Source organism: Monodon monoceros, unplaced genomic scaffold, assembly GCF_005190385.1.
Source record: "Monodon monoceros isolate NGI ecotype Baffin Bay Population unplaced genomic scaffold, NGI_Narwhal_1 Super_Scaffold_21, whole genome shotgun sequence".
Classification (NCBI taxonomy): Eukaryota; Metazoa; Chordata; class Mammalia; order Artiodactyla; family Monodontidae; genus Monodon; species Monodon monoceros.
Window position 1 is genome coordinate 80,567,322 of NW_021703778.1, and position 26,567 is coordinate 80,593,888.

Here is a 26,567-nt window from a genome sequence, read left to right on the forward strand (position 1 = left end):
CAACATGAGCAGTGATAAGTCATGTTAACAGTATGTACCCTTGATAAGATGTGATGAGAATGGCACTTTACCTCTGTGGTCTTCCTCCCCAAAACCCACAACCTCAGTCTAATACTGAGTAAACATCTGATAAACCCAAACTGAAGGACTTTCTACAAAATACCTGACAGGTACTCCTCAAAACTATCAAGATTATCAATAAACCGGCATGGCTGAGAATCTATCACAGCCAAGAGGAGCCCAAGGAGACATGACATCTAATGTGATGTGGTGTCCTGGATGGGATCCTGGAACAGAAAGATAGTGGGCAAAAACTAAGAAAATCTGAATAAAGTGTGGTCTTTAGTTAATAATAACGTATTCATATTCTTTCTTTAGTTGGAAAAATATAACATACTGATGTTAGATGTTAACAATAGTGGATCCTGGGTATTGAGTATATAAGAATTCTCTGTACATCTCCACAGCTTTTTTGGAAAGCTAAAATTATTCTAAAAATAAAAATTTATTCAGAACAAAAACATGACACTTGCTGTAGGCTTTTTATAAGGCACACTTGATAAGGTTAAGATAGTTTTCTTCAAACCTAGGTTTGCTGTTTATCTTTTAGTCCTGAATGAGCATTGGATTTTACACAACACATTGAATTTTATTATGTCAGTATATTTTGTTGACATGATATTTTTTATTAGCCTGTTAATGTGGTGATGAGTATTTTGCCTTCGTGGGATAAATTCTCTGTAGCATGCCATGCTGTTTAATAGCATTTTACCCACATTAGAACTTCTTTCAAAATTGGAGTCAATCCTCTCAAACCCTGCCACTGCTTTATCAACTAAGTTTATGCAACATTCTAAATCCTTTGTTGGCATTTCAACAATCTTCACAGCATCTTCACCAGGAGTAGTTTCCATCTCAAGAAACCACTTTCTTTGCTCATTCATAAGAAGCAACTCCTCAATCATTAAAGTTTTATCATGATATTGCAGCAATTCAGACACATCTTCAGGCTCCACTTCTAAGTCTAGTTCTCTTCCTAAGTAATCTGCAGTTATTTCCCCCACTGAAGACTTGAACCCCTCAAAGTCATTCATCAGAGATGGAATAAACTTCTGCCAAATTTTTGTTAATGTTGATATTTTGACCTCTTCCCATGAATCACAAGTGTTCTTAATAGCATCTAGAATGGTGAATCCTTTCTAGAAGGTTTCAATTTACTTTGTCCAGATCCAACAGAGGAATCACTATCTATGGTAGCTGCAGCCTTGCAAAATGTATTTCTTCAATAATGACATTAAAGTTGAAAGTACTCTTTGATTCATGGGCCACAGAATGAATGTTGTGTTAGCAGGCATGAAAGCAACATTAATCTCACTGTCCAGCTCCATCAGGGCTCTTGGGTGATTAGGTGCATTGTCAATGAGCAGTAACATTTTGAAAGGGATTTTTTTTTTTTTTTTTCTGATCAGTATGTCTCAACGGAGGGCTTAAAATATTCAGTAAACCATGTTGTAAACAGATGTGTTGTCATCCAGGCTTTGTTGTTTCATTGAGAGCATAGGAAGAGCAGATTTAGCATAATTCTTAGGGCCCTAGGATTTTCAGAATGGCAAATGGCATTGGCTTCAACTTCAAGTTACCAGCTGCATTGGCCCCTAACAAGACAGTCAGCCTGTCCTTTGAAGCTTGGAAGCCAGGCATTGAGTTCTCCTCTCTAGTTATGAAAGTCCTGGATGGCATCTTCTTCCAACACAATGCTGTTTCATCTACATTGAAAATCTTTTGTATAGTGTAGCTACCTTCATTGATTATCTTAGCTAGATCTTCTGGATAACTTGCTGCAGCTCCTACATCGGCACTTGTTGCTTCACCTTGCACCTCTGTTATGGAGATGGCTTCTTTCCTTAAACCTCATGAACCAACTTCTGCTAGTTTCAGACATTTCTTCTGCAGCTTCCTCATCTCTCTCAGCCTTCACAAAATTGAAGAGAGTTAGGGTCTTCCTCTGGGTTAGACTTTGGCTTAAGGGAATGTTGTGGCTCGTTTTATATTCTATCCAGACCACTAAAACTTTCTCCATATCAATAAGAAGGCTGTTTCACGTTCTTATCATCCATGTGTTGACTGGAGTAGCACTTTCAATTTCCTTCAAGAACTTTTCTTTTGAATTCACAACTTGGCTAACTGTTTGGTGGAAGAGTTCTAGTTATCGGCCTATCTTGGTTTTCAACATGTCTTCCTCACTATGCTTAATCATTTTTAGTGTTTGATTAAAATGAGATACGTACAATTCTTCCTTTCACTTGAGCACTTAGAGGCCACTGGAGGGTATTAATTGGCCTAATTTCAATACTGTTGTGTCTTGGTGAGTAGGGAGGCCCTAGGAGAGGGAGAGAGACAGGGGAACAGCCAGTCAGTGGAGCAGTCAGAACACACAACCTTTACTGATTAAGTCTGCCATCTTATGTGGGTGTGGTCTGTGGTGTCCCAGAACAACTACAATAGTAACGTCAAAGATCAGCCATAGATCACCATAAAGAACATAATTTTAATGGAAAAGTTTGAAATATGAGAACTACCAAAATGTGACCCAGAGGCATGAAGTGAGCAAATTGGAAAAATGACGTCAATAAACTTGCTCACTACAGAGTTGCTGCAAACCTTCACTTTGTAAAAAAACATCATATCTGTGAAGTGCAATAAAACGAGGTATGCTTGTATAGCCAAACTCACAGACCTACTTATTGGCACAGCACAGACTGGAATTTATTTTCCACACTCACATTGGCTCTAAATTGTCAACTGAGTGAGTGGATTATTCTTGTTGCTGCTCCAGGCACCTAGCAGAGAACAGGGCATAAACCAATACAAACGGTCCCCAATTTAAGATGGTTCAACCTATGATTTTTTGACATCATGATGCTGTGAAAACAATATGCATTCAGAAGAAACTGTACTTCAAAGTTGACATTTTTATCTTTTCCCAAGCTAGCAATATGTGGTACCATATTCTCGTGATGCTGGGCAGCAACTGTGAGCACAGCCCCCAGTCAGCCACATGATCACGACAAGGATAAACAACTGATTTCACCATTCTGTTTTTTACTTTCAGTACAGTGTCACAATAAGTTACATGAGATATTCAACACTTCATTATAAAGTGCTTTGTCTTAGATGATTTTGCCCAACTGTAGGCTGATGCACGGCTTCTGAGCACATTCAAGGTAGGCAAGGTTAAGCTTTGATGTTTGGTAGGTTAGGTTGTATTCAGTGCATTTTCGACTTAAAATATTTTCAACTTATGATGGGTTTATCAAGGTGTAACCCCGTTGTAAGTCAAGGTAGATCTGTACTTACTGACGTGTTGTCCCACTGGAAAATGCTTTAATTTGAGGTTTCTGATATTATGGGGTACAAGGGAGGCAAGGAAGTAGTTATACTTTCAGAAATGTGATCCCCATGACCATATGCGCATATATGAAGTCCCTTGGCCCCTCTGGGCTCATATACCTCTAGGATGGAAGGCACGGCTTGAAGGTACCTTCAGGAAACGTGTAGGAGAGTGGGTGCTGCATTCATAGGACCAGTGGAGGTGGTGTGCCAGTGGGAATCTTCCAACTGATGCTTCTTATGTCTCCTCTATTCTGTTGTTGGGTTTTATTTTCCTTGTCTGACTCCCTTTTTGCCAGTGGCCAATACCGTGTAGTTCATTCCTTCACCATATGCTGGCTCTGTGTGTATCCAGACGGCCCCAGATGGTGTGGAACTCAGGAGCCAGATGAAGTGATGAGCATGCCTGTCTGCTCACCAGGAATCCCTACTCTGGTGCTCCCGTCTCCCGGCAAACCCCTCCTTTGAGGCAAGCCCAGGTCAGCAGTCACCTCTTCTATGAACCCTTCTCCAGAAAGAATGAATCCTTCCTTCTTCTAGGATCCTGTTGCAGTTATCAAAGCCTATACTGATTATTTATCTATAAGTGCATCAGTTAACGGGTGTGAATTTGCTACAGGACACTTCATTGCAAGGCTGACATAATTCTTTGTTTTTCCATATCAAATAACTGCCTTGGTTGCCCTTTACTGCTGCTGGGGTAAATTCAAGGGCAGTCACATTTTGGTAAGCCTTTCCCTAGGTTTTGGTGCCATCCAGGAATCCTGGGCCTTATGCAGTTCAGAGATGTGGGCATTGCCTCTGCTGGTCCACAGCGATCTCAGATCCTGGTGGAGCTCAGATTCTCTGGGGCCTGACGAAAGTGAGCTGCAGAGCCCCCTAAGTGGGCACAGGGAACCCCTCTGCACTCAGCCTTCCGCAACATGCTTGCTGAGAGCAAAGGGGATAGTGTCTACACACCACTTTTGAAGGCCCTCGTCAGCATTCTCTCTCCCATCCTCTTCCAGAACCATGACCCTTCCTCAATATCCAGGATGTAACTAAGCCCCTGACCCCTTTGCCTGGTGTCTGCTCTGAGCTTCCTCTTGGCAATTAATTCTCTCGGCCTCAGAAAAAAAAAAAACAATGCCTAGATCACACCACCAAGTTTTGACTGTCCTTCTGGCAAGCCGTGGGGAGTTAACTTTTCAACATTCTCAATCGCCTTTAAAAGAGAACGAGATATAAAGAGGATATACACTGGGAATTCCATCACACACTTTTGCAGAGTCTCCTCCGTGTAGAACGCCTCCCTGGCGGACTTCGCCTCTCCTCTTGGCACCTCCAGAACTGGCTGAGAAGCACGCTGGTGATGCCCAGCAAATGGATGCTGAAAGAACATCCACGACCGGCGGGAGGTAGGAGGGGCCTGTTTCAGGTCTGTCTCGTCTCCTTGGAGGGAGTCGCGAACCTGTGGGAGCCCGGTTCCCGGGCGCTGCACCCCGCCCCGGCGGGGGGTAGGAAGAGCCCTGGAGAACCGGACCCTTGAGGGTCCCGGCGTTCTCCCACCGACCCGGCGCAGCTTCTGAGAGCATCAGCGAGCGGAGTGGGGACAAAGGATAGAAGGGACCGGCAGAGCCCGGCCTTGGACAGCCTCTGGAGCGCGGGGACCGCTTGGTGGAGACAGAGGCGGGGCGGGGTCGCACCTCCCCGGGAGCGCTCGAGCTACTGTCCCCCACTGCGGCCGCCTAGCCGCCCGAGGGCCGGCGAGCGGGGGGGGGCGGGGGGGCCCGAAGGGACGGGTGGGAGGGGCGCGGGGGGGCGGGGGCGGGGCTCGTCACGTGGAGAGGCGCGCGGGGGTGGCCGGGGCGGGGGCGCGTGCTCGGCTCTTTAAAGGCGCGCGAGCCGAACCGCGAGAAGCGGCTCTGCGGCCGCAGGCGCAGGCCCGGGCCGACTTCCGAGACGCGCAGCTCCGGCCCCAAAATGCGCCGCTTACTGTGCCTGGTGCTGGCCGCATCGCTCCTGCACGGTAAAGCCGCTGGTCTCCCCGCCCTCCACTCTTCGTCCGCGGGATCTCGGGCGCATCCCGGGTGGCTTGGGGCGCCCCGCGCCGGGCCCGGGTTTGGGGCTTCGCTCCCGCTGGGGGCGGCGGGGGTCGCTGTCGGCGGTGCCGGGGGAAGGCGAGCCCTGCTCGTCTGGGCTGCGCTGCTTGGGCGGCCTGGGGTGCGGGCAGGGGGCGCGGGGCGCATCCCCTCTGGCCTTCCTTGAGCAGCCCGCCCGGCTCTTCTCTCCTCTCCTGAAGTGTCCCTGCAAGGCGAGTTCCAGAGGAAGCTCTACAAGGACCTGGTCAAGAACTACAACCCTTTGGAGAGGCCCGTGGCCAACGACTCGCAGCCGCTCACCGTCTACTTTTCTCTGAGCCTTCTGCAGATCATGGACGTGGTGAGTCCCGGCCCGGCCCTGCGCGCCACCGCGTGCCTCGGTTTCCCCGGTCGCCTGGGAGGAGCCTGGCGCGCGCCCCGGCCACCTGTGCACGGGTACTTCAGACCCGCCTTGCCCTCGGTTTAGAAACTCAGGACGAAAGTATCTCCGTCCCGAGCCGGGAATCCTCAAGAACAGGTCCGAATGATCACGTATTAGTACCCCTTATGGTATAAGTATTGACATGCAGTCCGACATTTGGAGTCAATTTAGACATTTCTAGGCTTTTCTGCTGCCCGTGGTATGCACTTTCTCTGGGTAGAGGCCTGGCCCTGGGCTTTGCAGCTGGTTCATCTGTCCAGGCAAAGGGCCAACTCTGAGCATTTAGACCCCCTCCCCAATTCCAGTAATGGGCATTCTTTGCCTTCCTGGTGAGGGTAGTGCGGGTCGTCTTGCTTTGAGGATGAGCAAAGCTCTGCCGCCGGGATACACTTGTCTGCTCCTTCAGGAAGCTGCTTTCAGCCCCACGGGCTTGCGCACTTCAATTGGCAGATCTGTGTAATATCTGGGTAAGTTTGTTCTTTCGCTCTTCTAGACTGCTTTGGATATTCAGTTGTCACATATTAAATATGGATATTGGATATTCAGTTGGCACATCCTCATACGATATAAATATTTTACAAAAGTGTTTAAGTCATTATAAATGGGTTTCAGTGTCTAGCCTGTACAAGGCATTCATTGGACTGTGCTCTGGAGAAGTGTACAGGTGTGATGCTGTTTCAGGGAGGGAAGAATGTGGTAGGAAGGGGGTGTGAGAATAGCTACAATAGGTAGAAAGTGCTAAGAGCCTCCAGAGGTGTGCAGATTAGAGGTGTAAAAAGACAGGTAAGATTTCATAGTCCTGAAAATAAAGAGTGCCCGTTCTCTTGCACTGATGTATGTTGCATCACTTAACCTAGTTAAATTGCTGTGATGAATGGCTTGCTTTCCCACATGACACCTGTGTTAAATATGTACTTCCTTCTACAGATAGACCCTATGCTTCAAAATATTGAATGTGCGTGCGATGACGTGGGCAGGTTATCACAGAGGAGAGCTGTAAAGGCAGACAAGTGCTGTCTCGTGGGTTACCAGGGCAAAAATTCCTGTTTACAGAGCTTGGGCTGCAGGAAAGGGGAAAGGATGGAGATATGGAGTTAGGGGAATAGGGGCTGGGAAAGCTGCCCCGGTGTTAAGCAGAGCCATGGTGGAGAAATGGAGTTACAGGGGCTTTGGAGCAGCACAGGCCTGCGGCATTTGGGGAGGCAGGTGCTTTATGGAGCAGCTTCTCTGTTACTTCAGAGAGCTCAGGATTTGTGCTTGGGACCTTTGGTAGGTTCTGGCTCTGCTCGTTTCTGGCTGGTTGTTCTGAGGAAAGTTTCTTAAACATCCTGAGTCTGTATTTTCCAGTTAATACATTGTTCTCACTGTGGATCTAGCCAGGAATGCATTTGACTTCCCAGCCCAGCAATCCTGTGAGCTCACGGAGTGGCCTTGAGCAAATTACTTTACCTTTCTAAGCCCTGTTTCCTCATGTGTAAATGAGAATAGTAATACCCACTTCACAGGGTCTTGAGAGGATTAAATAAGAGAAGGTGCTTGCCACACACTGGTGATTCACTGAAGGTTTGCTTGATCTTCATTATGTAGCTACTCAACTCAAGGGTTGGGATGTCAGTGCCTAGAAAGGTGTGGTCCCTTGCCCAAGGTTGCTCATTGGTTAGAGGCAGGGCTGTGTGGAACATCCACATTTGCCTTGCAAGCCCTTTGCATCTCCTGCCTCCTTTAGAATCTGTAACTTGTTTTGCAGAAAGAAGTCAGCTTAATTTATTTAAACTGCCTGAGTGTAACTGATTGAATGTAACTATCCTGAGATCCTGGGTGAAGAAGTCTCTCTATTAGAAGTAATGAAATATGCAAACATTTGTATTCCAGCAGGACTCGGCTCTGTGTGGTTTTGAAGCAGAGCCAGGGCTTTCCAGCCAGACTCTTGGGATCCTGGACAGAGATACAGTGACTCATAAGTGATTCATGTGGCAGAGCCCTAACTGTTGTCAGGTTCTCTTTACAAATTTTGTTCCAGGGGTCCTTTGCCCGTTCTGACTGGGCTGTTCTAGAGAACATTTTTTCTCTCAAATCTTGTTATTGTTGCCCTTTCTGCCAGCAGAGATTTCCTGGCGGGAGTAATAGGGAGATAATGTGTGATTCTACATACCTTATTTTCATGGAAAATCATTTACCTGTTTATCAACTTATTCCACACATACTTATTGAAGGACTTGTGGACTTTGCTAGATTCTGGGAACTTATACCTGGTTAAGGGATTATTTCTACTTCTAGAATTCACAGTCTATCTAGGGAGACTGACGTGTAAATCCAAGATTACATCACGTGTAATTGAACACAAGTGTCTGTAAAGTGGTACAGACACACATAGTAGGAAATATTTACTTCCAGCCAGGGTGGCTAGGAATTAGATTTCTAAAGGTGAGTAGAAGTTTGCCAGTTGGAGAAAATAAGAAAGGCTTTCCAGGTGAGACGAACAGGGTGAGGAAAGATGAGAGTGGGGTGAGGACAGCACACCCTCAACAAGGTGTGTTCTGTGGAACACTGGCTCCCAGTTGATCTTCGCTGCGGGTTTTGCTGAAAAAGTTTTCAGAAACTTGAATGTGCTATGTGTATTGAGAATTTTTTAAAGGAGGGATATCATACTAACAAAACTACTAACTTTCTCTTAGGTACCCTTTTGTAAGAATGGTGTTCTAGAAACACACCTTGCAAGGATAGGGTTATCTTTTGGTGGGAGGGCTGAGGTGAGTTCATACCGTAGACAGAAGAGGTGTTGAACGTGAGGTTTGTCAAGTGGCTCTGCAGAGTTTACATTTTGCCTTGGACCCTCGCCTGGGTATCTCCCAGGACATGAGGTGGAGGTGGTGGTGTGCTAGAGGATTTGTGAAGCTGCAAGACCAGCTTGCCATTGCATATTTTCCTAGAAATGGAAACAGTCCAAACCATTATATTTGTATTCAATCCAACAAGTATAAATTATAGACTAGAATGAAAAAAATGTGCATAAATTTCTAAAGACAAAGCCTGTGTTTTTAGAGGGATAGTTTTACCAGGCCCCCTTGGTGAGGCACGAGGTGAAGCATGGGAAGGGGTGGTGGATTTTTAATCAAGAGGAGGGATGTTACTAGATCTGTGTTTAGATCGAGGATGCTGAGGGCAGTGTATGTGTGGGACAGATTAAAGAGAAGAGAAAGTGTAGGCAAAGGATGAAGAGGTCGAAACTAGAATGGTCACTGTGGGAATGTGGAGATGTGGACAGATTCCAGAGGCATTTTGGGTATACTATCTATGATATATAACTGTGTATGTGAACTTCATGTAGGTATACAGATAAATTTATTGAGTGGAAGTACCTAAATGCATACTCTGACTTACGGTGATTATTAATTTACTTCATGGGCTTGTATCTGGGCTGGGAATGAGATAATACCTAAGAAATCATTTTGAAGTGATGCAAGTGTAAGGTTCTTAAACTACCAACAGTTTCCATAATATTTCTCCTTTGTGCATGCCATTTAGTCATTCACCTGTACACATATATCTGAAGGCCATTCCGAGTGTTGATTTGCATAAAATAAATGTGTACAGTTATGAAAGCATGGCCAGAAGGCAAGGTATTTAAAATGAATAATAGGAATCAACACAAAATTATACGGAAATGTATAATATATAATGATGCATGGATGATTTTTGTTCTTTTGTATATTTGGGATTGCAGAGTCAACTTTTTAGAAGCTTTAGTCACAAGACAGCAGAACAAAGTGGTTGTGCATTTGGGGTTTGCTACTGCAGAGGGCAGGCATGGGTGTGGAGCCCAGTATCTGAGGGCTTGTGTGTTATCTGAAATCCCTTGGCCTCTGCTCTGGTTTGTCAGACTTATGATTTTATGTTTACTGTTCACTATGTAAAATGCTACAACTCTAACTTAACATTACCAAATATTTGCTGTAAAAATTGCACACCTTGAAGACAGTCTGTGAAGAAAACCCAAGGTGCAGCTATGTAATTATCCTAATAATGTTTTTATAAATGGTATTTCTTACAGCTAAAAATATGTGTATTGTGCAAGAAATCAAATTAAACAAAAAAAGGACTGCAGGGGGGAAAATCACCCAAATCACCATCACTCAAGGCCTTCTGGTGCAGTTCAGGCTGTCTTTTCTCTGTGTTTTGGGATGTTTAGAGAAATATTTAAAAATTGAAATAGCATAACACCATTATGGCGCCTTAAACAATATTAGCAGGCATTACTTTTAAAGTGACATAAATAGGCCAAGTAATAAACTGAGTTTTAAAACAAAATTGTGTTGTTTCCCCACTATTGCATAACTCTCACCATCACTGCATATTCAATCCCTGTTCCTATTTTTATTTTAGAAATCTCTCACAAAGTATTTATTGAAATGATTCATGATGTTACTTCTAAGCCTGGATGCTTTTAAATTTTGTCCCAGATATTGTATGTGAAAAATCACAGAGATAATTTGAAGATCTTGACACTACCTCCCTCCAGTTTTATGTTTGCTTCTGACCAACACACAGGCTATAGCTACCAGCAAGCACAAATCACCTTAATCCAGTTAGTGACTGAGTAGAGGAGGACCTGGGCTTCCGTTCCTGTGAGGGCTGGTTAGTTTCTGAATTTTGCATATATGTTTTAGGGTGTGCAAATAGAGAATTTAGCAGGGTCTTCCTTCTATTCTGTGGACCCTGCGCCCCTATTTGTCCTGCTAGCTGTTGAGTCTGCCAAGATCTGTTTAAACTTTTGGCATTGTAGGCGTTGCTTTAGAAATCATCACATGGCTCCGGAAAAATGGCCCCAGATCCTGTTATTTTCCTAAACTTCCCTTTTCTGGCCCTTGGCCCTGCTGTTCGTCATTGCCCTGCTAGTTATCTGGTGCCTTCATGCACATGATCATTGCATTTTTCTAATTATTCTCACCGGAGGGCTGGTGAGAATTACCTTGTTCATCATTGCTGGTAGCAGAACTGAAATTCTAAATTAAAGCTTGTTTACCATGCACCTTTGTAATTGATCCAGATTTATTAAGGTAGAAATTGTATCCCTCTTAAACCTCTTTATGGCTCTGGAACATAAACGTACAAAATTCTTTTAGCTTTATAGGCTGGGGATTATGGGCACTTTTAATAAAGGAAGCTTTCTTGTAAATGTTGCCTTTCAAGCCTACCCCTGAAGATATTCCCCAAAGGCTCAGTTCTCTCAGAGCTCCTGATTCATCCTTGACATGATGTTAAAGGAAAAGAAGTGGTCTTGTTATGGAGAGATGCCAGTGAAAATCTCTGCTCCCTTATTGATTGATCAGGATTAGGTACTGTTTTACTTCTTAGAGAAGACGAAAGTAATTTGGAACTTTCTGATCCCATGCTCTTTATTTCAGTGATTTCCTTATTCCCACTCTACATTAGCTATAAACTGTTTTAGCAAAAAGAGCCCTCAAAGTAAAAACCAAAACCATTGTAAAAAAGTTTGCATGTGCACGTTTATTTGTATATAAACACACACACACACCTATTACTCTTATCTCTCCCTTTTGAATATGTTTTTGGATATCATAAGACATCACATAATATGCTTAAGTTTCCAAGAGAAAAAGCTAGAAGTTACAGCAAAAGCCATGGAGTCATAGCTCCCAGAGAGCCAAATAATTGGCTGAAACTAACATGAAATTAAGTAAGGAGTTGTTTAAAATCCTGCAGGGGAGGAGGCTGTGGGAGAGGCCTGGACACAGGGCTGACTCCATGCTCTGAGTCAGGTAGTCAGGTAGTAGAAGGAGGAGCTGACCCATCCCCCCTGCAGGTGGTGGTGGGCAGAAGTGGGGGGAACATTGTGGCGGCTGTGCTTAATGAGTGCCACCTGTGAGATGACTCCCAGGGTGGGAAATTTATTCTGGGATCACTGAGGGCAAATTGTCAGTAAAGATTGCTGTCTTGGGGTAAAAGAGGTTGTGTCTGAGCAAGAATAAATGTGTTTGTTTTATTTTGTGGAGAGAAGGCAAGTGGTCAGGTTGAGTTCCAGGTGTTTTGAAACGTTAGAATCGTAAAATGGTTTTCTACTCTACTGCAGCCGTCTTCAGAAGCTCACACATACAGTGTGTCATATGGAGGGGCTCAGATTAAGCAAATTAATCCGAGGCTGCTCACTGATTGATTAAACTCAAATTGATAATATTTACAGTTGAAATCACTGTTCTGGAAACATTCATTTATTCACTGTTTTTTCTTAAGATGTTTTATTGACATTTGCAGTAACCTTTAACATGCTGGCTAGTAGCTCTTAGGCAGATTTCATTTTTGAAGTCATTTTCAACTTTGAATTGCAGTGTAATATGTATCCACCGTGTAGCACAATATCAAAACCAACTTGGTGAATTATCACAGTGAACCCACACAGGTAACCACCACCCAAGACGGCTCTTCCCCCCTTTTTTCCCACTGAAAAACCATTAACATGAAATCAAGTGCAAGGGTTTAGTTTTGCCCTTCTCCAGAACTTTATACAAGTGGAATCACACAGCACACAATATGTATTCTTTTGTTTTCTTTTACTCACTTTTATTTTTGTGAGAGTCACCCAAGTTCTTGCCTGTTGCTGCAGTTTATTCATTTTTATCAAGTGGATATAACATGATTTGTTATTCTGTTGATGGAGATTTAAGTTGTTTCTAGCTTTTGTCTTATGAAGGACACTGCCATGAATATTCTAATTGCTCATGTCTTTTGATGCACATGTATTTGTATTTCTATCACGTATGTATATATATAGGAGGGGACTAGCCAGGCCATAGGATGCCATATGTTTAACTTTTCCAGATGAAGCCAAACCCTTTTCAAAATGATTATACCAATTAACATTCTCACCAGCAGCGTCTGAAAAATTCTTCTTGTTCTACATAATCACCCACACTTTGGATTTTAGTCTTTTAAATTTACCATTCTGGTGGGTGGGGAGTGATACTTCCTTGTGATTTTAATTAGCAGTTTCCTGATTACCAATAAAGTCGAGGACATTTTCATTTGTTAATTTTCCACTTGGATATCATCTTCTCTTACAAAGTGTTACAAAGTGTTTATTCATATCTCTTGCCTATTTTTATCTTTGTGTGTGTTGTGTGTGTGTGTGTGTGTGTGGTTTTGTTTTTTCCTTATTGGTATTTGTATGAGTTTTTCTGTATTATGGACATGAGCCCTTTGTAAAATATTTTTGCAAGTATTTTCTTTGACTCTTTGGCTGGTCTTTTCACTCTTCATGTTCTTTCCCTCTTTTGTAAACTTTTAATTGAAGTAGCATATGCTTACAGATAAATGGTATCTTTTGATGAACAGAAATTCTTAATTGCCTAATTTTGTAATTCGTTTCTTCTGTGTTTAGGGCTTATGTTATCTTTAGAAAGTCTTACCCTTCCTCAAGCTCATGAAGATACTTTCCTCTATATTTGCTTGTACAGGCTTTTTGTTGTTGTTGTTTTACCTTCACGTGGAAATCTCGACTGATGATCACTTTGGTTTTCAAGGATAATTTAAGGGTTGTTAGTGTAATGACTGCACAATTGATGAACTTTCTCACATTTAGACATTGTATTATCCACTGTGTCTGCCCCCAAATGGACATTTCAGTTATTTAGCGTGTGCATAATACGGAGAAAATGTAGGGGCTATGACATTTTTAATATGACACAAATGAACCTATCTACAAAACAGAAAGAGACTCACAGACATAGAAAACAGACTTGTGGTTGCCAAGGAGGGGGTAGGGGAGGGATGGATTGGGAGTTTGGGGTTAGCAGATGCAAAGTAGTAAAAATGAATAAAGCAGGGATTACAAACTATAGCCCACAGATTAAAAATCTGCCCACTGCCTGTTTTTGTAAATAAAGTCTTACTGGAACACACACACACAAATAAATGTCAGCAGGGCACACACAGCATTTACAGAGCCAACAATAAAGGATTTCTGAAAAGTCCTGGGCCCTCTCCACATTTCCCATTGCTGACCATTTCCCAAAGACTTTCAGCTGCCTCTGTTTCTGATTATGACTCCTATTTTAATACTCTGTTTATAGTCCTCTTCCTGGATTGATCAACTTTACCCATTTTCTGTGAATTCCTGTTATGACAGATATGAACTTGGCTCATTCACAGCTCTCCCCACCTCCTCTCTTAACCTCTGTTCTCACTTCTTCCACTGCTCACTTTTGCATCTTCAGAAGGGCACAATGGGTTAAGGGCATCAACAGGATGGTGACAGATGGAAATTAACCTTCTGGTGGTGAGCACGCTGCAGTGTGTACAGAAGTTGAAATGTAATGTATAGGTCAAACTTATATGATGTTATAAACCAATATTGTGATATCAATTATATGTGAAATCTAAAATATGACACAAACATATCTAGAAAGAGAAACAGACTCGCAGACGTAGAGAACAGACTTGTGGTTGCTAAGGGGAAGAGGGGTTGGCAGAGGGATGGATTGGGAATTTGGGATTAGCAGATGCAAACTATTACATATAGAATGGATAAATAACAAGGTCCTACTGTATAGCACAGGGAGCTATATTCAATATCCTGTGATAAACCATACTGGAAAAGAATATGAAAAAGAATGTATATGTATAACTGAATCACTTTGTTGTATAGCAGAAACTAATACAACATTGTAAATCAACTATACTTCAATAAAATAAATTTTAAAAAGTTACCTCAATAAAAAATTAAGAGTAATCTTAACTATATCTACAAACTAACTTGGTGAAAAATAAAAAAAGACAGTCTTAAAGCTTCTTGTTATTTCTGTCACCCGGAATTCAGTTTTCCTTTTCTGTAATCACTCCCGTTCTGTCCCTACTTCTCTTGAAGTCCTTCCATCTCCATGTTGGTAACATGTACATTCCATTCTTTAGCCATATTTAATTTCTTTGTAATTTAAAGTTGGCTTGATTCAACTTAAAAAGAAAAAAAAAAAGCAGCCCTCTGTGACAGTGTAAGCACCGTTCTCTGCAAAACCATTTTTCTAAGCCCCTGTTTCCTTCTGTGTGGGTTTAGTGCTGTGGCTTCCATGCCCTTCAGTTGAGTGTTCCTGTTGTCAGCTGATCTGGGGTCAAGCTGAGATGCTCTCCCTTTTTATCTTCTTCACCAAACCTTACTGTACCTTCCTTTCCCGATGTCTTTGGTCACGCTGTCCGTCCTCTGTGTCCTCCTTTTGCTGTTCCCTCTGTCCTTTGTACATTTGCCCCTCTTTCTCTGAGGATACCGCTTGGAGGGTTGTCCTTTCCTTCTTTATTTTTGTAGTTCATTTGTTTTAAACCAAACAATGTTATTTCTTCTAGGGTAGGGTTACTTTTCTGCCTTTCTTTTAATTTTGCTTATTTGTCTTTCTATTTATTTCTACTATTTGTTTGGCAAGACTTCCTAAAGTGCCTTCTGATTCTTAGTATTCTCTTCCTATTTTTAAATTGGGAACAGAAACATTGATAGAAGTGCTATATCAGATGGGGGCTGTTACATTTTTGAGGACCCTAAATGCTCAAGGACTGAATGCTTTGCTTCAAGGCACCTCTTTTTTTTAATAGGTCTTTATTGGAGTATAATTGCTTCATATTACTGTGTCAGTTTCTCTTCTTTGTTAGCTTGTTTGTTCCCTAATTCAGGGCTGTCCAATAGAAATGTAATATCAGCTCCAGATGTGATTTTAGATTTTCTGGTGGTCACATTTAAAAAGGAAAATGGTGCAGGGAACATTAATTTTAATAAGTATCTTACTTAGCCTAGTATTCCTAAATTATTAAAGTTGCAATGGGTAGCAAACATAAAAAATGTTAATGAGATAGTTAATGCTTTTAGGGGAGGGCAGAGCTAAGCTGTGGAAATCCTGTGTGTTAGGCTCACAGCACTGGCCACACATCCACGACTCGAGCCACGTTTTGGAGTGGCTACCATATTGTACTGTACAGCGCTCACTGATCAGATCAGTTTGTTTGAGTTTTCACTCCGTGGAGTGAGGAGAAACCTGGTTGCTCATTATTGTCAGAAGGGAGTTGACAAAGCTTTCTCTGAATTCACCTGTGACAGCTCCACTCCATACTCCCTGCCCTCCTCCAGACTCAGGGCACTTCTGAACTCTATGGGTTTCTACATGGCAGACCTGCTACCTCCACCCTGAAGCCCCTCCCCAGTGTTCAGCACAGGGCTTCCTTCATCTGCTTTTGCAGTTACCAAACCTCCGTCTGTGTGTGTGTTCTCTTCTTGTAGTGTATTGAAATACCTTGTCTTTTTATGGCCCCATTCCCATTCTCTTTGTTTGGGGAAGTTTATACCTGTCGACTGGAAAAAATGCACAAGCTAAAAGTTGAGAATTATGTTTTATTTGGTGGACAGAACTGAGGACTTAGGCCCGGGCGGCAGCCTCTCAGGTAGCTCTGAGTGACGTCTTGTCTCTGAAGAGGGAAGGGAGGAGCCAGGGCATATGGGAGTTTTTGCAACAAAGACCAAGTGGTCAGAACATCAGAAGATTACTGTTAATTAAAGAAAACCAGACATCTCAAGTTAAGGAATTCAGTGCTTTTCTATGTATGGGAAGATGCAAGAGTCTGGGCTCACTGAAATCGTTCCTTTGATATGCACCTCAGCTCTCTGGGGCCAGTATCCTGTGCTTTCTCATCCTGAGTCCCCTCAGGGTGCATGTTTGGGGGTGGCTGCAGTGACCGACTGCTTGCTTGATGGCCGGTATCCTGTTTCCATCCCACGTTCCCTCAGGGCTCACCACCCAGGGAGGCTGTAATATGATGGCTTGATGGCTGCAACATCCTCTGTTTCCTGATCTGGCAGGCAACATGTTTTCATTGACTTACTGTTTCCGTTCTTTATTTTAATTTGAGTGGTCTTGGGGGGAAAGGGGAAATAGATCAGTATAAGCTGACATCTTAAGCTAGAAACTTAAAGGATACTCATATCAGCAAATAAGCAAATGGGCAAAATATATGTTATTTTCTCTTTTTAATTAATTATTTGATTCACAAATCCATGTCAGTATTTCTGCAATATCATTTTGATATATTTTTTTAAATTTCTGAGATATACATTTTAAAGTAATAACTAGAATTATGACTTATAACATTATACCAAAACATATAAGATTTTTAGAGAATTCATGTGATGTCTGAAACATTTATATTAACATACTTCCATACAAATTACCCAAGGAAAGTTTAGTATTAGTTATTTTATTTGTTTGCTTTTTTATACTGCAGGTTCTTATTAGTCATCAGTTTTATACACATTAGTGTATACATGTCAATCCCAATTGCCCAATTCAGCACACCACCATCCCCACCCCACCGTGGTTTTCCCCCCTTGGTGTCCATATGTTTGTTCTCTACATCTGTGTCTCAATTTCTGCCCTGCAAACCGGTTCATCTGTATCATTTTTCTAGGTTCCACACACATGCGTTAATATACAATATTTTTTTTTCTCTTTCTCACTTACTTCACTTTGTATGACAGTCTCTAGATCCATCCACGTCTCAACAAATGACTCAATTTCGTTCCTTTTTATGGCTGAGTAATATTCCATTGTATATATGTACCACATCTTCTTTATCCATTCATCTGTTGATGGGCATTTAGGTTGCTTCCATGACCTCGCTATTGTAAATAGTGCTGCAGTGAAGATCCGGGGGCATGTGTCTTTTTGAATTACGATTTTCTCTGGGTATATGCCCAGTAGTGGGATTGCTGGATCATATGGTAATTCTATTTTTAGTTTTTGAAGGAACCTCCATACTGTTCTCCATAGTGGCTGAACCAATTTACATTCCCACCAGCAGTGCAAGAGGGCTCCCTTTTCTCCACACCCTCTCCAGCATTTGTTGTTTGTAGATTTTCTGATGATGCGCATTCCAACTGGAGTGAGGTGATACCTCATTGTAGTTTTGATTTGCATTTCTCTAATAATTAGTGATGTTGAGCAGCTTTTCATGTGCTCCTTGGCCATCTGTATGTCTTCTTTGGAGAAATGTCTATTTAGGTCTTCTGCCCATTTTTGGATTGGGTTGTTTCTTTAATATTGAGCTGCATGAGCTGTTTATATATTTTGGACATTAATCCTTTGTCCGTTGATTCGTTTGCAAATATTTTCTCCCATTCTGAGGGCTGTCTTTTCATCTTGTTTATGGTTTCCTTTGCTGAGTAAAAGCTTTGAAGTTTCATTAGGTCCCATTTGTTTATTTTTCTTTTTATTTCCATTACTCTAGGAGTTGGATCAAAAAAGATCTTGCTGTGATTTATATCAAAGAGTGTTCTTCCTATGTTTTCCTCTAAGAGTTTTATAGTGTCCGGTCTTACATTTAGGTCTCGAATCCATTTTGAGTTTATTTTTGTGTATGGTGTTAGGGAGTGTTCTAATTTCATTCTTCTACATGTAGCTGTCCAGTTTTCCCAGCACCACTTATTGAAGAGACTGTCTTTTCTCCATGGTATATCTTTGCTTCCTTTGTCATAGATTAGTTGACCATAGGTGTGTGGGTTTATCTCTGGGCTTTCTATCTTGTTCCATTGATCGATGTTTCTGTTTTTGTGCCAGTGCCATATTGTCTTGATTACTGTAGCTTTGTAGTATAGTCTGAAGTCAGGGAGTCTGATTCCTCCAGCTCCGTTTTTTTCCCTCAAGACTGCTTTGGCCATTCCTGGCCTTTTGTGTCTCCATACAAATTTTGAGGTGATTTGTGGTAGTTCCGTAAAAAAATGCCATTGGTAATTTGATAGGGATTGTATTGAATCTGTAGATTGCTTTGGGTAGTATAGTCATTTTCACAATATTGATTCTTCCAATCCAAGAACATGGTATATCTCTCCATCTGTTTGTATCATCTTTAATTTCTTTCATCAACATCTTACAGTTTTCTGCATACAGGTCTTTTGTCACCCTAGGTAGGTTTATTCCTAGGTATTTTATTCTTTTTGTTGCAATGGTGAATGGGAGTGTTCCCTTAATTTCCCTTTCATTTTTCATCATTAGTGTATAGGAATGTAAGAGATTTCAGTGCATTAATTTTGTATCCTGCAACTTTACCAAATTCATTGATTAGCTCTAGTAGTTTTCTGGTGGCATTTTTAGGATTCTCTATGTATAGTATCATGTCATCTGCAAACAGTGACAGTTTTACTTCTTCTTTTCCGATTTGTATTCCTTTTATTTCTTTATCTTCTCTGATTGCCGTGGCTAGGACTTCCAAAACTATGTTGAATAATACTGGTGAGAGTGGACATCCTTATCTTGTTCCTCATCTTAGAGGAAATGCTTTTAGTTTTTCACCATTGAGAATGATGTTTGCTGTGGGTTTGTCGTATAAGGCCTTTATTATGTTGAGGTAGGTTCCCTCTATGCCCACTTTCTGGAGAGTTTTTGTCATAAATGGGTGTTGAATTTTGTCAAAAGCTTTTTCTGCATCTATTGAGATGATCATATGGTTTTTATTCTTCAATTTGTTAATATGGTGTATCACATTGATTGATTTGCGTATGTTGAAGAATCCTTGCATCCCTGGGATAAATCCCACTTGGTCATGGTGTATGATCCTTTTCATGTGTTGTTGGATTCTGTTTGCTAGTATTTTGTTGAGGATTTTTGCATCTATATTCATCAGTGATATTGGTCTGTAATTTTCTTTTTTTGTAGTATCTTTGTCTGGTTTTGGTATCAGGGTGATGCTGGCCTCATAAAATGAGTTTGGGAGTGTTCCTTCCTCTGCAGTTTTTTGGAGGAGTTTGAGAAGGGTGGGTGTTAGCTCTTCACTAAATGTTTGATAGAATTCACCTGTGAAGCCATCTAGTCTTGGACTTTTGTTTGTTGGAAGATTTTTAAACCCAGTTTCAATTTCATTACTTGTGATTGTTCCGTTCATATTTCTGTTTCTTCCTGGTTCAGTCTTGGGAGGTTATACCTTTCTAAGAATTTGTCCATTTCTTCCAGGTTGTCCATTTTATTGGCATAGAGTTGCTTGTAGTAGTCCCTTAGGATGCTTTGTATTTCTGCAGTGTCTGTTGTAACTTCTCCTTTTTCATTTCTAATTTTATTGATTTGAGTCCTTTCCCTCTTTTTCTTGATGATAAACAATTTTGTTTATCTTCTCAAAGAACCGGCTTTTAGTTTTATTGATCCTTGCTAATGTGTTCTTTGTTTCTATTTCATTTATTTCTGCTCTGATATTTATGATTTCTTTCCTTCTGCTAACTTTCGGTTTTGTTTGTTCTTCTTTCTGTAGGTCCCTTAGGTGTAAGGTTAGATTGTTTACTTGAGTTTTTTCTTGTTTCTTGAGGTAGGCTTGTATAGCCATAAACTTGCTTCTTAGAACTGCCCTTGCTGCATCCCATAGGTTTTGGATAGTCATGTTTTCATTGTCATTTGTATCTAGGTATTTTTTGATTTCCTCTTTGATTTCTTCAGTGATCTTTTGGTTATTTAGTAATGTATTGTTTAGCTTCTATGTGTTTGTGTGTTTTACGTTTTTTTCCCTGTAATTCATTTCTAATCTCATAGCATTGTGGTCAGAAAAGATGCTTGATATGATTTCAATTTTCTTAAATTTACTGAGGCTGGATTTGTGACCCAAGATGTGATCTATCCTGGAGAATGTTCCATGCACACTTGAGAAGAAAGAATCCTTTGCTGTTTTTGGATGGAATGTCCTATAAATATCAATTAAATCTATCTGGTCTATTGTGTCGTTTAAAGCTTCTGTTTCCTTATTTATTTTCATTTTGGATGATCTCTCCATTGGTGTAAGTGAGGTGTTAAAGTGCCCCAATATTATTGTGTTACTGTTTGTTTCCTCTTTTATAGGTGTTAGCAGTTGCCTTATGTATTGAGGTGCTCCTATGTTGGGTGCATATATCTTTATAATTGTTATATCTTCTTCTTGGATTGATCCCTTGATCATTATGTAGTGTCCTTCTTGTGTCTTGTAACATTCTTTATTTTAAAGGCTAATTTATCTGATATGAGTATAGCTAGTCCATCTTTCTTTTGATTTCCACTTGCATGGAATTTCTTTTTCCATCCTCTGACTTTCAGTCTGTATGTGTTCCTAGGTCTGAAGTGGGTCTCTTGTAGACAGCATATATATGGGTCTTGTTTTTGTATCCATTCAGTAAGACTGTGTCTTTTGGTTGGATCATTTAATCCATTCACGTTTAAGCTGATTATCGATATGTATGTTTCTATTACCATTTTCTTAATTGTTTTGGGTTTATTTTTGTAGGTCCTTTTCTTCTCTTGTGTTTCCCACTTAGAGAAGTTCCTTTAGCATTTGTTGTAGAGCTGGTTTGGTGGTGCTGAATTCTCTTAGCTTTTGCTTGTCTGTAAAGCTTTTGATTTCTCCATCGAATCTGAATGAGATCCTTTCTGGGTAGAGTAATCTTGGTTGTAGGTTCTTCTCTTTCATCACTTTAAGTAGATCATGCCACTCCCTTCTGGCTTGTAGAGTTTCTGCTGAGAAATCTGTTGTTAACCTTACGGGAGTTCCCTTGTATGTTATTTGTCATTTTTCCCTTGCTGCTTTCAATAATTTTTCTTTCTCTTTAATTTTTGGCAACTTGATTACTATGTGTCTCGGCCTGTTTCTCCTTTGGTTTATCCTGTATGGGGCTCGCTGCGCTTTCTGGACTTGGGTGGCTATTTCTTTTCCCGTGTTAGGGAAGTTTTGGACTATAATCTCTTCAAACATTTTCTCTGGTCCTTTCTCTCTCTATTCTCCTTCTGGGACCCCTGTAATGCGAATGTTCTTAAGTTTAATGTTGTCCCAGAGGTCTCTTAGGCTGTTCTCATTTCTTTTCATTCTTTTTTCTTTATTCTGTTCCGCAGCAGTGAATTCCACCATTCTGTCTTCCAGGTCACTTACCTGTTCTTCTGCCTCAGTTATTCTGCTATTGATTCCTTCTAGTGTAGTTTTCATTTAAGCTATTGTGTTGTTCATCTCTGTTTGATCTCTAATTCTTCTAGGTCTTTGTTAAACATTTCTTGCATCTTCTCGATCTTTGCCTCCATTCTTTTTCCGAGGTCCTGGAATATATTCACTATCATTATTCTGAATTCTTTTTCTGGAAGGTTGCGTATCTCCACTTCATTTAGTTGTTTTTCTGGGGTTTTATCTTGTTCCTTCATCTGGTACATAGCCCTCTGCCTTTTCATCTTGTCTGTCTTTCTGTGGATGGGGTTTTTTTTCCACAGGCTGCAAGATTGTAGTTCTTCTTGCTTCTGCTGTTTGCCCTCTGGTGGATGAGGCTATCTAAGAGACTTGTGTAAGTTTCCTGATGGGAGGGACTGGTGGTGGGTAGAGCTGACTGTTGCTCTCGTGGGCAGAGCTCAGTAAAACTATAATCCACTTGACTGTTGATGGGTGGGGCTGGGTTCCCTCCCTGTTGGTTTTTTGGCCTGAGGCAACCCAACACTGGAGCCTACCTGGCTGCTTTTGTGGGGCTAATGACAGACTCTGGAACGGCTCACGCCAAGGAGTATTTCCCAGAACTTCTGCTGCCCCCACTTGTCCCCACGGTGAGCCATGACCCCCCTCCTGCCTCTGCAGGAGACCCTACAACACTAGCAGGTAGGTCTGGTTCAGTCTCCCCTGGGGTCACTGTTCCTTCCCCTGGGTCCCAATGCACAGACTACTTTGTGTGTGCTCTCTAAGAGTGGAGTCTCTGTTTCCCCCAGTCCTGTCGAAGTCCTGCAATCAATTCCCAGTAGGCCTCAAAGTCTGATTCTCTAGGAATTCCTCCTCCCGTTGCCGTTCCCCCAGGTTGGGAAGCCTGACGTGTGGCTCTGAACCTTCACTCCAGTGGGTGGACTTCTGTGGTATGAATGTTCTCCAGTGTGTGAGTCACCCACCCAGCAGTTATGGGATTTGATTTTGTTGTGATTGCGCCCCTCCTACTGTCTCACTGTGGCTTCCCCTTTGCCTTTGGATGTGGGGTATCTTTTTTGTTGAGTTCCAGTGTCTTCCTGTGGATGACTGTCCAGCAGCTAGTTGTGATTCCGGTGTTCTCGCGAGGGAGTGAGAGCACGTCCTTCTACTCCGCCATCTTGGTTCCTCCCCCTCTCATTTTGATATTTAATGGGTTCCTTCAAACTGATAATTTGGAGAACACTTGGGCAAAATTGTGTCTGTCATTTTCTTAAATCAGTGCAGTTCCTTGGAAAGGTGTATGAGCGTGTCCTTCAGATGGTTTTTAGTGAATTGAATATATGCCTACAAGGTATTATCTAAAAAAAATACAATTAGAAGTTGTAGTGTCCTATTCCATGGCTACACCTTTGACTTAATCAAGAATGAGCATTTTACATACTTCTTACATTTATGATTTATTTAAATGTAAATGAATGTTTCCTTCAATGTAGCCCCTGTAGAAGGAGATGCAGTTATTCTAAGAAAGCTATTAAAATATCAAATAGTTTCGGACTCCTGTTAGGATTAAAGCCCGATTATTTGAAAATTTTTGGTAGAGATATTCTTCTTTTCAGAATGAGTTTATTTATTAGGACTGGCAGGTGTACCTCAAAGCAGGGTCTCATGATGGATGTTGATGGCTCACAAATGAGATGGAGATGGATTTTCCGTTTTTATTTTTGTTTTGGATGCATATAATCTGACACTGGAGAAAAATAAAAATTCCCCAAAGTGTCCTAAGCAACTTAAAACTGTTCTCTACTGACTGTTTTCAAAGATTGCCTTAATGAGGTAATGAACTTTTTGGTATGTTAGTTTGAAAAATTTATAGCTTATATATTAGTGAATGAAACATTTTATGGGTCTTAAAAATCAATTGGTCCAAAACTTTAAAACTTGAGAAAACATTAAAAAACTATTTTACAAGTTTTTTTTTAATCCAAAAACATTACTCTTAGATTTTTTTCATTAAATGTTGTAGCTATTCAGCAAATTATGACTGAATCATTTAGGACAATATTTTATATTTGCCTAAAATATCTGGAGATGGAGGATCAACAGAATTCCTTGATGGAAACTAAAGAATAACAGGCATGTTGATGAAAAAACAGACAAAGCCCAGAGAATCCCGATATTTGCAAACATTCAAGTGCTTCTGGCTAGTCTTCAGGGGCACATTCTATAGACAAAATTGCATGCAGCATAGATATTTAGAAATATGAGAATATCTCCGAATCAGGCTTATCCTCTGTATTAGTGGTCTTGTGTTTTTAAGTTCCAGAGTGAATGGAAATTGCACCAGAGGCTTTTCTCTGGAAGTCTTTATACCCGGGAGCAGCCTGTACTGACATCTGGTCTCAGGAATGAGAGGCATTGAAGGCAGCTCTCTGTCCAGGAGTTGGACTAATACCCAGCTGCAGGAAGGTCCCCCTTACCTCCTTTCTTTCCCTTGGAGGGCGTCAGGCCAGTTGGACCCCTCCTCCTGTTCCATGTATGGAACAATTAATGAGATGGCCACTGCCCAGGACGCTTCTTTGTCAATAACAATTGGGCATGCATTAAAGCAACAGTGTGCAGATGGCACCTTCATTGTTGATGACAGGAAAAATTACAGGCAGTGGATTAAATTAAAAACTGAAAGGGAATGAATACTCATGACAGGAAATGTGTTTCCTTTCCAGTGGTGGTTTGCATCTGCAGGGAGCAGCTGGTCATTGATGTGTCATCACAAACCAGCTTTCCACCGGCTCCCTCCATTTTTTTTCAGATGTCACTTTAAAAGCACACAGGGGCTTCCCTGGTGGCGCAGTGTTTGAGAGTCCGCCTGCCGATGCAGGGGACACGGGTTTGTGCCACGGTCTGGGAGGATCCCACATGCCGCGGAGCGACTGGGCCCATGAGCCATGGCTGCTGGGCCTGTGCGTCCGGAGCCTGTGCTCCGCAACGGGAGAGGCCACAGCAGTGAGAGGCCCACGTACCACACACACACAAAAAAGCACACAGAATTAGACAGAAATACTTTTAAAGAGCTTGAAACTTAATCTCAGATAGAGGAAGGGAATAGTACGATGCGATACGTGATGTGGCTTTCTCTGGATTGGAAAGATTGCACCTATTTCAGAAAGGCTGCTCTTTTGGAGGAAAATGAGACTCTTTCTGAGTTTATCTTCATCGTTGTAGGAAATCTGGAAAGGGTGGTGGGTGTCGACCTGATCTCGGAGAGGCAGCATTGAGCGGTGGTGTGAAGTGAGATCTTAGTTCCCTGCCCAGGAATTGAACCTGGGTAGCCTGGATGAAAACCAGGAATCCTAGCCACCAGACCAGCAAGGGCTAGAGGTTAGAAGCTATTTTTTTCCCTGGCTCTTGCCCCCAGTGAAAAATGCATTTCTCAGGGAGGCAAAAACTGTAAAAACAGCTACAAAGTTTATTAGTAGAGACACAGCACAATGGGAGAGCACACAGAGAAACAGTTTGTTTAGTGAAGATAGGAGCAAGGCAGAGAGAGAGAAAGGGTGTGGGCGTCCTCCTTAATGAGGAGGAGCTGAGGAGGAGCACTGTGAAGAGGTGGTTAAATCATTCATATAGGGCAGTTCTTCGGGTCCTTGTTTACCTTTGGCCAATTATCTGGTTTCTTTTTCCACACTTGACCTGCCCTAGGGCCCTCCCCAACATGCGTTTGAAACCTTTTTCCCAGATGGATTCCAGCCCAGAGGCCTGTGACACTGCTGCCTTAGCATCACATATTATGGGGTGGTGCCTCCTTCCTGTTTGACCCCAAGGAGCCTTTCTGCCCATGTGTAGTGTCTCCTTTGCTCCAAGGAAGGGAAATATATGACCTATTGATCCTTTACTCAAACAAGATTTAGCCCCTGTGTGTCTGCCATGACTGTTATCTTAAGGTGTCTGCAGGAGATAAAGCCTGGCTAGCTACCCTGTTTCTCGTGTTACTTTCATTTCGGAGAGCAAACAGGAGGCTGGTTGTAAATATCTAACCTGGAGCCCACCTATCTGCTGTCTCAGGAAATGCAAACAGGAGGCTAATTTTAAGTATCTGGCCTGAAGCCCACTTTTTTCTGTCCCGAAGAAATGTAAATAGGAGGCCAGTTGTAAATGCCTAGCCTGGAGCCCATCCATCTCCTGCCTCAGACCTGGGCTGGGGGGTATTCAGGGCCTGTCTCCCCTGCTAATAGGTAGATTTTTAGGTGTATATCAGTGTCTGTATTTGAAAAGCGCCCTAAAATGGCATCATTTCTATGCGTGTAAATTTAAAGTTTTCAGACACTTTCACACACCTAATTTTTGTCTCTTCTTTGATCATATGAATGAGGTGTTATATTATTAGGACCGTTCTTTTATAGGCAGAGAAGATTTTGGGACTTGAACCCAGGCATTCTTCATATTTTTTGTTTGGGGATATTTTTGTTTGTTTTTTAATTTTTAAATATGTTATACAATATTCAAGATAGCCAAATAGATGACCAATGAGATTTTATTATTATTTTGAATAATTTTGGGGGGTATTTCATGTGTCTTATTTCCTTCCAGTTATTTTTGTTTCTTATGCTCAGATTATCAAGGTGACTCCTGTCCTTTTGGTAGGGTCATTATGATCCTTGATAGCTGCTCTACTTTCTAGAACAAAATAAAATGAGGTGTCCCAAGGCTTTCTTCTACCTCCCACTCCAGACCTGAATCTACTTTTATCAAGAAGC

General features: G+C 41.8%; 1 protein-coding gene across 1 annotated transcript in view; it reads left to right on the top strand.

Moving 5' to 3' along the window:
• Window positions 1-5,273: 5,273 nt before the first annotated feature.
• CHRNA7 (cholinergic receptor nicotinic alpha 7 subunit) overlaps window positions 5,274-26,567 on the top strand; it is a 122,246-nt gene continuing 100,952 nt past the window's right edge. Inside the window, exons 1-2 of the mRNA XM_029238334.1 lie at window positions 5,274-5,398; window positions 5,672-5,811. Coding sequence (XP_029094167.1) covers window positions 5,353-5,398; window positions 5,672-5,811 — 186 coding nt within the window. The 5' untranslated portion in view covers window positions 5,274-5,352. The remainder of the gene's footprint in view (window positions 5,399-5,671; window positions 5,812-26,567) is intronic.